The 16,158-nt window shown below is 37.5% G+C and overlaps 1 protein-coding gene across 2 annotated transcripts in view; it reads left to right on the forward strand.

The window, feature by feature from the left end:
- LOC134212512 (histone acetyltransferase KAT7) overlaps window positions 1-16,158 on the forward strand; it is a 285,742-nt gene that overhangs the window by 197,453 nt on the left and 72,131 nt on the right. For both annotated transcript variants that reach the window (XM_062690466.1, XM_062690465.1), the window contains one exon: window positions 15,125-15,220. In XM_062690466.1, the coding sequence (XP_062546450.1) occupies window positions 15,125-15,220 (96 nt within the window). The remainder of the gene's footprint in view (window positions 1-15,124; window positions 15,221-16,158) is intronic.

A 16,158-nucleotide genomic window follows, 5' to 3' on the forward strand; every position in this document is an offset into this window, starting at 1 on the left:
ATCAAATATAAGAGAGGATTTTGATAAAGCTTTTTGTTTTTATGTTATCTTATGGCGTGAATCGTGTTGATTTTAATCTTGAACAGACGTAAATTTCAATCAACCTTTTCCATGGATCTGCCGATTACAATCGACCGCCTTTCAGTGGCAGACATCTTAAACTGTAAAATGAACCAATTTTCAATATTTGCTGCGTAGTAGCATGCAAATAAAAGATGTTCAGATTTGTTGATCATCGATTTCATGAGTCACGAAAGAACGCGAGGCAAAGGTTGAAGTGGCTGGCAGTCATTTTTGGACTCTGTCGTAATTGTCCTTAACCTTCTATGAAATGCTGCATTTATCCACAAGCAGGTCCTAACAAAACGATCGTGCGCAACTCAAAGTACGCCATCCCACAACTCCATAATTGCACAGGCACCAAAGAGGGGCGGTTCAAACAGCCTATGTACTGAAATCCATCGGCTGAATATGAAATGCTCTTCCTTAGAATTAATAACTAAGATAGCAGCCCCTTATGAGGGATAGAGACGTCAGGCTAACATCCAACTGTTCCCGAAACCTCACAAACTGTTCGAGAAACCAACGGAGAACGATCGCGAGCTGATTTAACGGCAACGACTTTTCGGTACCACGCAACAGCGAAGTTCGGTGCTGGAAGCTTGAAATTCTGGAAATTCTGGAATTTGTTCAACTTTCACCGAATTTCGCACAGTCGAGCCCCAGCAAACATGTTTTTCGCCGAGATATCTGTCAAAGCTGCTGAAAATCAGCCAATAATTTGCCGAAACCCAGCTAACAAACCTCATTTTTGACGGGATATCAGTTTTATTTATTTTGCTGTCTGTGCAGATTTTGCCGAGCTGCAGAAATAAAAACTGAGTGTATAGTGCAGTTCGTTGTCCAAACTTTGAAGACAACAAGTTACGCGGTCAACGTATTGTCATATACCGGTATTCGAGCTGACAACGCTCCCCTATACGTATACGAGAAAGACGGAACATGATTATGGTAAGAACATACCAAATGTATAACTAAAAAGGGTCTAATACTACCAGAGTAGAAGAAAATGGCTTAATAATATCAAAACTTGATAAGATAGCAAAATGTGATATGGATGTGATTGATATAAGATATAAAAGACCAGACGACAAAATCAATATTTTGCACTACAATATCATGAGGAGATCAAGTTATTTTATTTGTTAGAAGTAATCAATATCATGTGCTATTGGCTTGTTCTTATCCATAACATATCTTGATATTGAAATGATATTGATATGCAAATTTTTGCATGTTCTTTAATCTCTTATATCAATCAAGTCCATATCATGTTTTGTTTTCTGTTCATGGCTTCTGCCCGGGTATCAATACTGTTTTTATTTCTAGATAAAGAAGTATCATCCGAACGTTTCTAAGTCAGTCAGACTTGCTAAATTGCTTCCTAAACAAATTTTCATACGTCCAAAATGTGTCGTTGGTTGATGATAGGCTGCTAAACCTATAATTGGCGCTGTAGGGATAAAACACGCTGATAAAATTTCACTCGATATGTTAGAAAAACTTTTTTTCCTTGAATATGTCACAGGAACATTATTCCCAGAAAAGTTAGATAATTAAAATACCTAACTGCAGAAAAAATTTCATCGATTTCTGATATGAGGTTTTTTTGTAATATTGATTTCAATTTTTAAAACTATTTTTTTTACGTTGTAGAAATCAGTTTTTTATTTTTTGGATATTTTTCCAAAAAACTTCAGGGAATTTCGCGACAGTCCGCCATACAACACTTTTTTGTAGGTCTTGTATTTTTAAAGTTACATCGATTTAAAAAAAAATCAATGAAAAAAATTAGGCCCTCGTCAAATGTTACTCTTGACAATTTAAAAAAAAAATATGCAGAGTGGCTTAGAAATACCATAGCCCTCCAAGTTTCATTCGATTTTGAGATGGTGCTGCCAGCCCCATAGAAGGGTTGGCGCGAAATTCGTCAATAGACCAATGCAAACTCTAACTTAACCTCACTTATTTTGACAGTTCACAGAGCTTGTTTACAAGGTGTTAGAAGAAAAATCGATGAAGGGAAAATTAAAATTCATATTTTTAGTTTAAAGTTGCTGTGATCCAAGTATTTCAGTGATATTCTTTGCATTCAGCATGTAATCAATCGCAAAGGACATCTACATGCGAATAAAATGACCAAACAATTTTATCGGAAGCTTCGCCGGAGACTAAGTCCTGGTGAAATAGCTCTGTGAACTGTCAACCTACGTCATCTTGCACTGGTCTATTGTGAAGGAAATTTTTTGAAAAGTTCCTCAGCACATGTGAGAATTCTTGGAAATTCTTTCTGTTCCAAAAATGGTCTCAATGATGTAATGAGATTTTCCAAGAAGTTTTTAAGTTTTTAATAGTTTCTGCTCTTCCATAAAATTGTAAAAAAAATCTGGAAGTGTGTTATTATTTGTGCTAGTTCAAGGAGGTTCAGTGAATTTATGATATTGTATCGATCGGCAGGTGAATTAACTAAAAGTTGAAAATCTAAAGGACGATATAGCTTGGCTTTACTTATCTTAGACTGAGTTTACTAGTCAATGGCTTCTGGTCCGTGTCTGATCAGAACTGGTGTAAATTGTACTACGAACCAAGTGAATTGAGATTGTGAAAAATTGAAATTTACCACTTATTCTGGAAATACACGTTTCACCAGCATTCAAGTATAGATCAAAAACAACGCCAGTAATTCGAGAAAGAAGAGAATGTTATTGTGTAGTTTTGTTGCTACTAGAGACCGAGAATGCCTCTGCATTCCTATAATACCACGGAAAGGAAATTTCGTTAATTCGGTAGGATAGATAAACAGAATATGGACCAAGATTCAACTTAGAAAAGTGATGTAGTCTATGGGACGAGCACTGGCGTCGCCAGCTATTGTTATTTAGTGGGGCATGATAATTGTATCACATCCGGATGCGTGGTAGCAAACCTATGAGAAAAAAACCCTGATTAATCCACCTAGCGGTGTTGGTGCCTTTCCCGTGCAAAAAAAATACTTAAAAATATGAGTGAGTGCTTTTTAGCGTGTTTTGCGCATAGAAAATAGTATTTTGGCAATAACTTCTGATCCCATAATCCAATCGGGCCAATTTGCTATTTTCAATAGCAAACAATGGGACAAGATTCTCAGTCGAATGGAACTTGTTGCGAGTAATTCGGTCAATGCTAAGTTCCAAAAAAAGTGTGTCTACAAAATTTTGTACACATACACACACACATACATACATACACACAAACAGACATCACCTTAATTCGTCGAGCTGAGTCGATTAGTATATAACACTATGGGTCTCCGCGCCTTCTATCAAAAATTTGGTTTTTGAGGTTCATATAGGCTTTACGTATAAGGTACACTGGGGGAAGTGGAAAAAGGGGGTAAGTGTAAAAATCGACTCGAAAAATTGGAATTGTACATACTTTACAGTTTTTACCACACCATAACATTGTGCAAGAATATACTTTGATGCTCACACTAATACTATGTTAAAATCTGTATAATACATACACTAACACGGTTAACGCTTGAACTGTTATTTTAGGTTTCGCGAAAAGTTGATTTTTGCATTCATAAAATCAATTTCTATTTGCACCAATTGTTCTTTTTTCAAATGAATTTATATCACAGGTGACCATTATAATACAATTAAACTAATCCCATTCAATTGGTAGTGGTTTGTACCAAGAAAGCAGACAATTCAAAATTTTTACACTTACCCCAGGTATCGAATACTGCGGGGGAAGTGGATTATGTTCTAATTACGCAATTTGTTTCTTCCCTCCAGGGTTTTATTTCGATAGCTGTGAATCTTAATATGTTCCTTCTTTGTTATCATTGTGATTCCAGTGGTGATTAAACTCATATAAATGAGAAAATGCCTGATTAATCACCTATCGGTATTGATGCCTTTCACATGTTTTACATATGAGAAAAATGTATAAGAAAGTTAAAAAAAAAACACTGATAGGTTAATATGTTGTATAATTCACATTAATTTTCATTCATAACAAGTTTCGCCGTTGAATGCATTTTTTTTTGCGAACAAATTGGTTAAGTACAAGTGCTTAAGAATAGCTGATAATTTTGTACGCGCTTTGCGCACACACATACATACAAATAAGCACATACAGACATCATCTCAATTCGTTAAACTAAGTTGATTAGTTTATAACCCTGTAAGTCACATTTTTCCTTTAAAAAGTTCATCTTTAGGGCGAACATATAGACTTTACGTACACTTAGTGTTCGAGAAGGCAAAACCAGCCCTCCCCTAGCTATTACGAGAATTCCTTGAGGATCTATTCCGTTAAGGTAATGAAATTATTCCACAAAAGATACTCAGAGCAATTATCGTATTGATTTTAGTTATATGTAACTACTCATCACTATTGAAGGTCAAGGTAACATGGGTTTTCCACTTACCCCATCCCACTAGGGTAAGTGGAAAAACAACTCCTAATTTTAAAACCTATTTCCATAAATTTCAGGCGACCAAAATGGAATGAATTACCGCACAGTTGGTGCAAAATTGACTGTTTTTGATAGCCCATTTTGATTCAACGCATTTAAATCATTTAAACTGGTTTTACACTAATTCAAACATGCACTATCGATTTTTCCTTTTCCACTTCCCCCAGTGTACCTTACTTAGTATACGAGAAAGGCAAAAAGCTCTGAAAGCTTCAAAGAGTTTATTGCAATGTGTAAGAATCACAAAATATGTTGGAAAATCTTTAAAATTAAGATAAATCTGTGAATGTGGTAACATTGCTTCCGACCGTACAAAACAAACCAAGCACACCGGTCCGCGTCCGAAACATGTTCAATCTCGAACTAAATCAGGCCTGCCCCACCCTTTTGAGGCCACGGGCCAATTTTTAGGTTTTTGGAATTGTGTGGAAGGTTATAATCGTTTTGGTATAACGTGAAACACAGAAAGAATTAAGATAGAAATACAATGTAGGAAAGGGACGAGCCTGGAATTGAACCCACGACCTCCTGCTTATAAGGCAGAAGCGGTAGCCACTAGACCACCGAGCTCGTCAGTAGTGGTGAGTGAAAGATGTTTTCCTCCACAAATTACGAAAAAAAATATTCTCCTTCGACCCAAAAACGCCTGATTTCGTCTCATCGAACTTGCAATTGAAATTGGAAGTCACTATTTGGTCACTTTTTTTGCAACTGAAAGTCACTATTTGGTCCCTTTTTTCGGGTGCTTTGGTCACTAAAGTCACTATTTTGAGTGGCTTCAGTCGCTACCAGCTCTGATGAACTAACTAAAGCCTGAACTAAATGATTTACATTCCGACTGCACAGAACAAACCAAGCACCTAGCATTGATAAACCTCCCACAAATCGACTGACAAAGCTTCAAACGTCAAATTGATCTTATGAGCAGGTTGTGAAGAAGAGCTTAATAAGTCCTATTTTCCAAGCTCGATCAAACCCACAATTTCTGGCCGTAATGTGGTTAAATAAATATTCTCAATGGTAATATTTGCTTTGCAAAGATTTTACAACGGCGATAAGGAAGAGCAAAATTTTTGTCATCCAATTCCAACCATATTGAAAAATAGTAGCATTATCAGGTGAGTGAAATCTTTGAAATTCATTATCAGACGACATTTTCATCGCTCAAAACATTTGTTTTTTTTGGTTCATGATTAGAATTATGAATATATCAGAGTAGATATTAATCAATAGGTATTTATGGGTCCGCGACGTTAGGCATAAGTACGTTAGGCATAAGTACACTAGGCATAATGTACGTTAAGCATAATGGACGTTTGGCATAATTCTGCCTTCTTTATGTCATAGGCTGTTATTTGGGTCATTTTATGCCTAACGTCCATTATGCTTAACGTACATTATGCCTATCGTCCGTTATGCCGGACGTCCATTATGCCTAACGTCTCGATGCCTAACGTACATATGCCTAACGGAGTATACCCAGTATTTATGAAACGTACATTGAAATTATTTTCAATTTATTGCCAGAAACTATATTAATTTGCCGGCGCGAGATGTGCTATCTAATTTGAACGTTTAGCGGAAATGGCTATATGTTCAAAAATAGTTTAGCCGAAAATGTCATTTGGTCGAAGGTGACATTCGGCTGGAAAGGGCATATGGCAGAATTGGCTGAAAAATCTGCTTGTCCCAACAGGTTGTTTGGCAAAAAGGGCAGTAAAATAGGCATTTCTATCATACTTATATGTGGTAAGTTAGTATCAATTGTGCGAAACGATGTACATACGATTTCAAAAATCTTCAAAAAGGCAAATGTTCAGGGTTTGCAGAAATCGCTCTCAATAGATAACGAACAACGATAAAAGAAAGGCGAAAACTGTTCCGAATCATAACAAGCCATTATAACACATTTATCAAACTTGTACAGAAGTACGAAAAAACAGAATCAGATATACAGCCCCTAGGGTGTAGCCAGAGAGGGGAAGGGGGATTGGCCTTGCCCCCTTCCCTAAATGGTGGAAAGACTGAACGGGTAATGAACTGAATTCACTTAAACATGTGCACTTTACGATCCAATCATATTCAGAAATAGGTGGTTGCATTCAAAAGATTCCTTAAAACTTATTAGGGTATCCAGGATTGAATGAAAGTTCAAAACAACTCGAAACATTTCGGGCTCAAGAATTCTCCTTGAAATGTTTGTATTCTGTTTGAAATTCCTTTATTCAATTGAGAAACTAAATAATAACATTAATACAGTAATATCCCGATTTTATCACCCCCTGGTGAATTTTGGGGTGATAAAACAGGGTATGTGACAAAATCGGAAAAAAATTATTTCCAATTTTTTAATTCATTTTACAAATTTGAATCATTTTATGCCTTGGAAAGGCAAAATGCGTGAACGGTACCCGTTATTTCTTGTCGAAAATGCTTACAGAATCCTTCACAGGTACTCAGAAGACATTTATAATAAACTACAGGCGGTGAAAGTTATTTCATGAAAATCAATGTTGTTTGCGGTATTATTTACGGAAATAAAAAGAACGACTAAAATTTTCAATTTTTTTGGGGTGACAAAATCGGGTAGAAAACGTGATAAAATCGGGACGTGATAAAATCGGGTCGAAAAAGTGATAAAATTGGGGGTAGACAAAATCGGGGGTAGACAAAATCGGGGAGTGACAAAATCGAGTCGACACTGTACTATATTCAGTGTTGTGGAGTTTTAAATTTGTTACAAGATACCAAATGTTAAAATCAGGAATTAACTTTGAAAATGAAAAATTAGTTTTAGATTTTAATAATGTTTCTCTAAAAGTCAGTGTTCTCTACCAAACACAATATATATATGCTTTTATAAAACCACGCTCAGCCACGCTTAGCCAAAATGACTCAACCAGGTCCAATCAATTATTCCAAGAAGAACATACGTTCGTATCGTACTGCCCAGAACCACCCACGACGACTGTCCGTAAAGTGATTGTGAGTTTTTTTTATGTTGCTTCGAAATTTCTTCGGAAATTCTTCTAGGAACTTCTCCGGGAATTCCTCCAGGAACTCTTCCTTCAATTTCTCCGGGATAACTTCCAGGAATTTTTCCGGGAATACCTCCATAAATTATATAGCGAAATCATCTAGGATTTCATTCTGGAATTCTTTTCGCAATTACTTCAGAATATCCTTCAAGAATTCCTCTAGAAATTTCTTTAGGAATAGTATTTCCCCAGAAATTTTTCCAGGTATTTTTTCGGTACTTCTACAGGAATTCCTTCAGGATTTTTTCCTCGGAATCGTCCTGGAATTCTTTCCGGACTTCACTCGCAGTTTACTCCAGAATTTCATTCGGAAATTAATTTGAAAGTTCCTCCAGGAATTTCTTCAGAACAAACCCCGGGAATTCATCCGGTAATTTCTGCAGCAATTAATCTGGGAATATTTTCAGGATTTCATCTGGGAATTTCTCCATTAATTCCTCCTGGTATTTTCCTGGAATTCCTTCAGATATTTCTCCGGAAATTCCTTCAGGAAATTCTCCAATAATTTCCTTAAGGAAATTCTAATCCGGAAGTGCTTGTGGGAGTTCCTCCGGAAGCTCTTCCAGGAGTTTTTCCAATAGTTTGTCCGGGAAGCCCTCCAGGAACTTTACAGGGAATTCCTGGACAATATTTGGCAGGAATTTTACGCGAAATGGGATTTCGTAAGTTCCTCAAGAAATTCAACAGCTGTCCCTCTGAAAATTCCTCCGGTAGTTCATCCGGAAATTACTCTGGAAGTTCCTCCTCAGAGGAACACCCGGAGGAGCTGCTTCCGGAAGACTTCTCATAGAAACTGCCGGTGGATCTCCCGGAGGAATTCCCAAAGGATCTGCCGCAGGAACTCCCGTAACAACTACTAAAAAAATTCCTTTAAGACCTCCCGGAGGAACTCCCAGGAAACTATCGGAAGAACTTCGGCTAAATTTCTGAAGAAAGCCTAAATGATTTCCTGAAAAAGCCTGAATGATTTCCTGGTAGTGCTACAGGTGGAACTCCCGGAGGAATTTGCAGAGGAATACCCGGAAGAACTGCCGGTAGAATTCCCGGAGAAACTTCCGGATGAATTGCCAGAGGAATTCTCGAAGTAATAACCGGAGGAATTTGTGAAGAAACTCCTGGGAGAATTTTTAGAGGAACTCCCGGAGAAACTGCCAGTGGAACTACCAAAAGAATTCTCGAATAAAAAATCTTGAAGAATTCATCTTATAGATAAATCTCGTCTAGCTGAAACCTTTATAGGGTTATTTAGCTGGATTATCATCATCATCATCATCACCAGAGGACCTTCCGGAGAATTAACAGAAAAATTCTCGGAGCAGCTTTTGGAAGAATTTTGTATATAAATTCCCGAAGAAGCCTAAATTAATTCCAGAAAGAAAGCCTGAATGAATAACCGGAGGAAATTCTGGAGAAATTCCGAGGAACCCCCGAAGGAACTGCCGATAGAACTTCAGGAACTAATTATTTCCCTAATTATTTTTTTTTCTAATTAGAATTCCCGGAGGAACTCCCGGAGGAATTTCCGGAGAAACTCCAGGATGATCTCCCAGTAGAAATCTTGAAGTTTCCACCGGAATTCTTTCAGGATCTCTTCGGTAATTAATCCAGGAATTCCTCCGAAAATTCACACTAGCATTGTTAATATTATTTTCGGTATAATTCCTGTATAAATTGGATATATTTGGTGGAGTCCCTGGAGAACTTTCACGAAAAGTTTTATGGAATTTTCACAAGAAATTCGAAGATTTTTCGCGTAATTCTCAGGAATGTTTACTGGCAATTCGGCGGAATTTCCCCCGAATATTCTTAGGAGTTCCACGGTGCAGTTTTTCAGAAGTTTTAATGAGAAACAGCTAGAAAGAATTATCTGATGAATTTCCTGCAGAATTTATGAAGGAGTTCATGAAGGATTTCTTAGACTGGAATGGTGGAATTTTCGGATCAATTCCCGGCAAAATTTATGGTGAAATTCCTGAAGACTTTGCCGAAGAAGTTGCTAGAGGGATTAATAAAGAATCCCTGAGATAATTCCCGATAGAATGCCTGGAGCTATTGTCGAAAGAATTCCTGGTGAAAGCTTGCATATTGTTTTGTCTGCCTATTTTAAAATATTATTTCAGAGTGGATTTGTTTAGAAATCAGATGTATGGTTCTAGTTTTCTTAAACTTACAGAAGAATACAGGATTTTTATCTCTCTGAATGCTAAGTTCGTTAATTAGTTTCTCACTTTATTAAAAAAAAAATCTGTTCAATAAACCATACATTTTTAAATTCATTGTTGTTTTAATCATAATTGCTGTTAAATAAATGCACAACGCGAACGTTGCATTGTGGGCGTGAATGCATCACGTTCATTGAGGTTGCGCATGACTTCAACGCCCAGCGCGACGCGACGCGCAACGCGCTATTGTGATCCAGCCTTTACTTTTGGTTGTGGATTTGGTTTCAAAGTTTTTGGAAGACCTAAACAAATTGCATTCAACGGAAGACAAATCCTAGTTGATCACTATTGAGTATAATCACGATCGGTCATTGCGTTCAAATGTTATGAAGAAGAATGTTGTGTTGAACCATCTACGTTTGGTTGATTCGCCTTGCAGCGCCTCAGCGTTTGAAAGAGCCGCAATGTAGCCAATTATGATGTGTATCGCACTAAGTCGAACCCAAACGATTAAATCGAGAAAGGTATCGTCATCGCTAGGTGGATGATTCTGTTTTTTTTTTTAAATATATATAATCACTTTGTGTGGGGCCCTCCTTAGCCGTGTGGTAAGACGCGCGGCTACAAAGCAAGACCATGCTGAGGGGGGCTGGGTTCGATTCTCGGTGCCGGTCTAGGCAATTTTCGGATTGGAAATTGTCTCGACTTCCCTGGTATCATCGTGTTAGCCTCTTGGTATACAAATGCAAAAATGGTAACTTGGCTTAGAAACCTCGCAGGTAATAACTGTGGAAGTGCTTAATGAACACTAAGCTGCGAGGCGGCTCTGTCCCAGTGTGGGGATGTAATGCTAATAAGAAGAAGAAAAAGAATCACTTTGTGAAATAATTGCATGCACATATCCGCATTGTCCACAAAAAATAAGTTTAATAAAAAGTGTTTCTTGTTCGAAGAAACTTTAACGAACATTCAATGTCCTACAGAAACCAGCACAAAACAAATTCCGTAAACCTAAATTAAGAAAAAGAAAACAAACATGCGGTAGATCTCAAATATATCATTTATTCACTTGTGTACGTCATTATGTCCGCTCTACATCATATGAGCTCGTCGTACTTCAACCTCATACATCATTATTCCATACGATGGATGGATGGTCCGGTCGTATTATTCGGCAGATAATTTCGATAAATATCAATTTCGGTAACTCCTTCTCCCGTTTGCGACGGTGCCGTCGAATATTCTTTTGGGCATAATGACGGTGATCCGGTAGGATAGAAGTCAGACGAACATTCATCTGCTGCCCGCGTACCCGTACTTTTATATATATCTGCTTCGAAAAACCACCGGAGTTCCGATGTCGGCACAAAAAACTTAAGGAGTTTATCGACATCTGTCATGATTTCAGATTACAGCACAAAAAAAATAACTTATGCCCCGAAAAAGCTAAACATAATGAGTTGTACGATGCTCTTCGGGGCTTTCTGCTGTATGGCGATCATCCCCTTGGTGAATTGCACCGAGCCGCATGTGCCATAAACGACGACAATTACTGCGGTGGTGCAAGATGTTCGACTTCAGCGGGTGTGCGTCGACGAGCGAGACGCGAAGAGTGTGCCGGCGATAAGTGGCAAAAAGGATCCTCGCAATCCGGTTTAGGCTGCAGTTGGCGACTTGGGCATAAAAATGAACTCAAAAGGGGATCCATTCTGGTTCCATGCCAAGGTGATGATACTTATTATGTAGATTTTTCTACCTCCACATCGTGACTGGTAATGCTCTAATTTGAATGGATATTATCGGATGATTTTGGGGAAGTCGCATGGAAGGTGATAATATTATGATAAAGGGTAGCAGATGATTTTTTTCTTCGTTTTTCGTTGCATGCTTTAGTTTTGGAAAAGTATAGACCATTGGGTAGCGAAAACAGCGTGCATGCTTGTCAAACATAATTATCCAATTGTGGTTCCGGTAAACATAGTAATGAAGAGCATACAGCAGAGAAATATGTACTCACTTTTCGTAGGTTTATGACGGTTTCATTAGGATAACTTGAATAAGTCCGTTTCATTCTTTACCTTTTTGTCTTTTCCCAATGATCGGAACATAGTTTAATGTAAAACATGATATTTAATGAACCGGAAACGACTAGAGTTAAACTTACGCATAAAGTCTTTCTTTTTTCGCTACGGAAATACCCTGAGTACTTAACCGGCTCCATCAACAGGACAGCTTCCATAACTTTTCAAGCGTCAAGTGGCGTGGGTTTGAACTGCATTTAATGCTTTTTGTGTGTCTTCAAGAACACTGCTGTATTTGCAGAAATTATTATTCGCGCGTATTCTGAACAAAGAATAACAAATGCTCTGTCGAGCGAATATTTATAAAATATTTATTCGTTACTCCAAGCTTGCTTACATATTCAAGATTAAATTTAAAAAAAAATCCTATTTACAACATGATAACGATTTCTATTGACGCATGCTGCTACCAAAAGATCGATTCTCGGTCCGGTCTAGGATGTTTTCGGGTTGGAAACTTTCTTGACACCCTGAGCATAGTTACCATTACATACTCATGCAATGGCGGGCATAGAAAAGCTTTCAATTAATAACTGAGGAAATGCTAATAGAATACTAAGTTAAAAAGCAGGCCAAGTTCCAGTTGGAATGTAGAGCCATTGAAGAAAAATAAATTTTCAAAAAATAGTACAAATATACATTTCAATTAGAACAAACCTTTGTATTCCTGTCTATATTCTGCATTCTAGATTTTTCTGCATAGTTTACAAGTTTTCCCGCGTATGAAGAAGTTTTATTTTGTCAAAGAATTTACCGCTCACTCTTAAAATTACCATTATTTGAACATTCGCTCATTGGCAGTCTTCTGCTGTATAGAGTTATAATTCAGTTTTTTTCTGCTAATTTATTTACATAATTTATGCCCCTTTTTTCATCAGCTGATGTTTGCAATGGATGCATTGCCTCGATCGCGATGAAGCCTGGGCTGATGTATTGATTGGTTATGTGTCGCGCGACAGAAGAGCAATTTCCGATCAACATGATAATTTATCCAAATAGTGAGCAGAGACATGCCGGGAGGCACTATGTAAATACGGTTATGGTTGCGATCCGTGCAAAAATTTATCGGCAGTTGGACAAGCAAAACATGGACCTCCTTGTGTGTGATCATAAGATTGAATGTGTTGTCACTCGACCATCTGCAAGAAAATATTGTAAATTTATGGAAACGATCAATCGATTTTTTTTTCGTCATAATCAGAAGAGATCATCAACATGAGATAACACGTGCACTGCTTCAACACATTAATTGGTTCCATAATGCTATGCTTCCTCTGTATGTTTGATTATATCCAGAGCATAGGTTTAGAACAAAATAAATGTTGACTATGTCAAATTGTCTTGAAGAGCCACATTTTTTGTTCGGTTTGCAACTTAGCTCCACTAATTGCTATAACAGTAATTTGTGCAACGAGTAGCAAAAAATGTTTTTTTTTTCAGCATAGGTGTTGCTTTCTGCAGCAACATAAATTTTGGCACAGATTTATCATAATTATTCTCTTTTTCGTCATTACGTAACTTAGTGTGTACAACTCGTTGCATAACTCGATTTTTCAGCAGTCGTGGCATTTATCCAACTCAGCAAACTTCGGTGAATAAACGTACAACTAGTGCTAAAAAAATAATCTTTTCGGAACTATTTGCACAAACTATTATTATGCAACTCATTTGGGTGCTAATGGAACTGATTCATTTGATTTAGAAAGCAGGCCATTTTATCACTCAAATACGAACTGTAAAATCAAGTATTATGATCCGGAATGGCAAATAGTAGTTTGTACAACTGTAGTTGCAAAAACATGATTTTGTTTAGCACGATTGGTACGTTTATTCACGAGTGCTGCAGAAATCGAGTTTTGCAACAACACATCTAGGGGTCTCTAGTAGCCTTGCGAGCAGAGGCATAGGATTGCCAATTCGGAGATGGTGAATTCAATTCTTGTTCCGGTCTAGGATGTTTCCAGGTTGTACCAATTAATAACTGAGGAAATGCTAATAGAATACTAAGTTGAAATGTAGCCCAAGTTGGAATGTCGCATGCTCGACAAACCATGAAGTGTTCCCATAACACGGTAGATCACTTTGACGTAGTGTGTTGCGGTGTAAGATCTACCAAACAGAGCCCTAGCTTTATCCATTTTTCTAGCTAGGGCAATAAGTTGTAATAATTAAGGATTCATCGTATTTAGTCCCTGCTACCAACAGCAGTCTCAGAAATAAAACATAATTAATGTTACCTTGCAGACAGTTGAAAGACTCGAATTCCTCTTGTTTGAGGCTAGACTGTATGCAGCGGAAACAACTTTTCAAGCAGTTAGTTAAAAAACCTCGGTACCCGGTCCTAGGCTGAACTGACTGCTGGAAAAATCGAGTTAGGGATTTAAATACTCTACTGTACTAACTCTTTTTGAACTGGTGAACAATGGTAGTGAGAGGAACACACGGAAGTTCTTATTACTGAACAAATTCTCTTGCTTGAAATGGTCTTGTAGACAGAGCTAAATCCCGGGTTTTCATTGTTTTACTGGTGATATTCTAGAAGCAAGACAAGGATGTGGCTAGGGCTCCGATGCATGACCAAAAACAGTATCACTGTTCTGTTATCTCAAGAAAAGATTGATTTCCTATTGATAAGGGGCGCGCCTTCAATGGGATTGCTCTCTGTGAAGGGTCTAAATAGCGGGATTTTGTCATGGTGCTCTTGAGAAAACAAAACAACAACTGTATCGAAACCGATACTGCATTGCTTATCAATAGTAATGAAGTAATTCAACATGCACTTAAACACTAAGGATACGGGTACCAACAGGTCGCAGTGGCACACCCGAACAGGAAAAAAAAACCCTGAAATGATAAGTAAACCTGCCTTTGGAGAATTTTGATGTCACGTCCATCAAACTTCTTCTTCTTCAATTCCATCAAACTACATATTTCATTTAAAATGCGATACAGATAATACATTATATGAACGTTCGCCCAAGCTAATTGAGCAAAATGTGGTCATGTAACTTCTGTTCTTATATTGATTCTCCATTATGGCACCCAAATGAATGCTACTATGGATTTTATGCAACCCATTTGAGGTAGTTTTATTACTCAAGCACGTACTGGGTATTTTTTTTCCGGAATTGCAAAAAAAAAATATTTCCAACTGATAAGAAGAAAATAATATTGTAACTATCTGGGAGTCTAGGTCTGTTTTTGTAGGACACTTTTCAAATACTAATTTCTGAATTATATTTTATATTATTTTGGGTACGTCGATGTTAATTTAGTGTATTCTCATCGCTCACTAACCCTATTGGTTTATTTTTTCAGGAAATGGCCATCAATTCATACGATATAGTGAGCACACTTCAAGCCCTCGGAATGATGAAGTACTGGAAGGGCAAACACATCATACTGAAGAAGCAGGTGAGTAATATTGTTGAAGACGTTATCTTTCTCTATCGAGGTTTTCCAATCATTCGTTTCTTCGAACCACATCGTCGTGCTGTCGTTTATACGATGCCAAAACTATTCGATTGTAAATGGCACCGAAAGAACAAATAAAAGTGGCCACGTGGGAATTGTTATTGCACCCGGAATGTGCACCCTCTGAACCTGCTGATTGTTGGGACACAGTTGGTCAAGTCAATGATACCGATGCTGGCTCTGACTGACGCTGCTGGTTGACGCCAGTCCGTGTGGTTCGCTGGATCTTTTACCCTGATCATAGCACCACTTGCGAATGTAGCCTTGCATCGTTGAGTGTATGCTTCGCAGCATTAACGGCTCTGGTGCTAGTTGCTGATCGCACCCGAAGGGCAGGTCAGGATAAGTGGTTCAATAACTCGACATTTCAATTGATATTTCTCTTTTTACTTTTATGAGGGTTTATGATGGTGAAATTCATTATGAATGGCTGGCGACGTAGTGCTGCTCTAGTTTATTGCTTTGGAGTTTTTTTATTCATAACTTTTTTGCTTCTGTTCTGAATTATGTGGAATGTTTACTCACAACGTTTAAACAGGTGGAAATACTGTTTCTATTTCGTCACACTAAGATTAATCATTATCCTAATAGGCCGATTATATTTGAATTCGATGTATACTTATGTGTATACTTATTCGCTAAATTAGACAAAATATTCCAAAAAAATGAGCTTAATTACATTCTGAGTTGATTATGACTTTCACTGGTTAAGATTTGCAAAAAATAATAATTCGGACAAGAAAAGTTTTTGTTGGAAAAATATTTTTTCCTAAAAGTGCCCATCTTGTTATGTATAGACGGTTGGCAACGAACATAATAACCTAAATTGGGTCAAAACTTTGTTCAAATCAAAAAGTGGATTTGAAAATTGTTGTTTT

Source organism: Armigeres subalbatus, chromosome 2, assembly GCF_024139115.2.
Source record: "Armigeres subalbatus isolate Guangzhou_Male chromosome 2, GZ_Asu_2, whole genome shotgun sequence".
Taxonomy (NCBI): Eukaryota; Metazoa; Arthropoda; class Insecta; order Diptera; family Culicidae; genus Armigeres; species Armigeres subalbatus.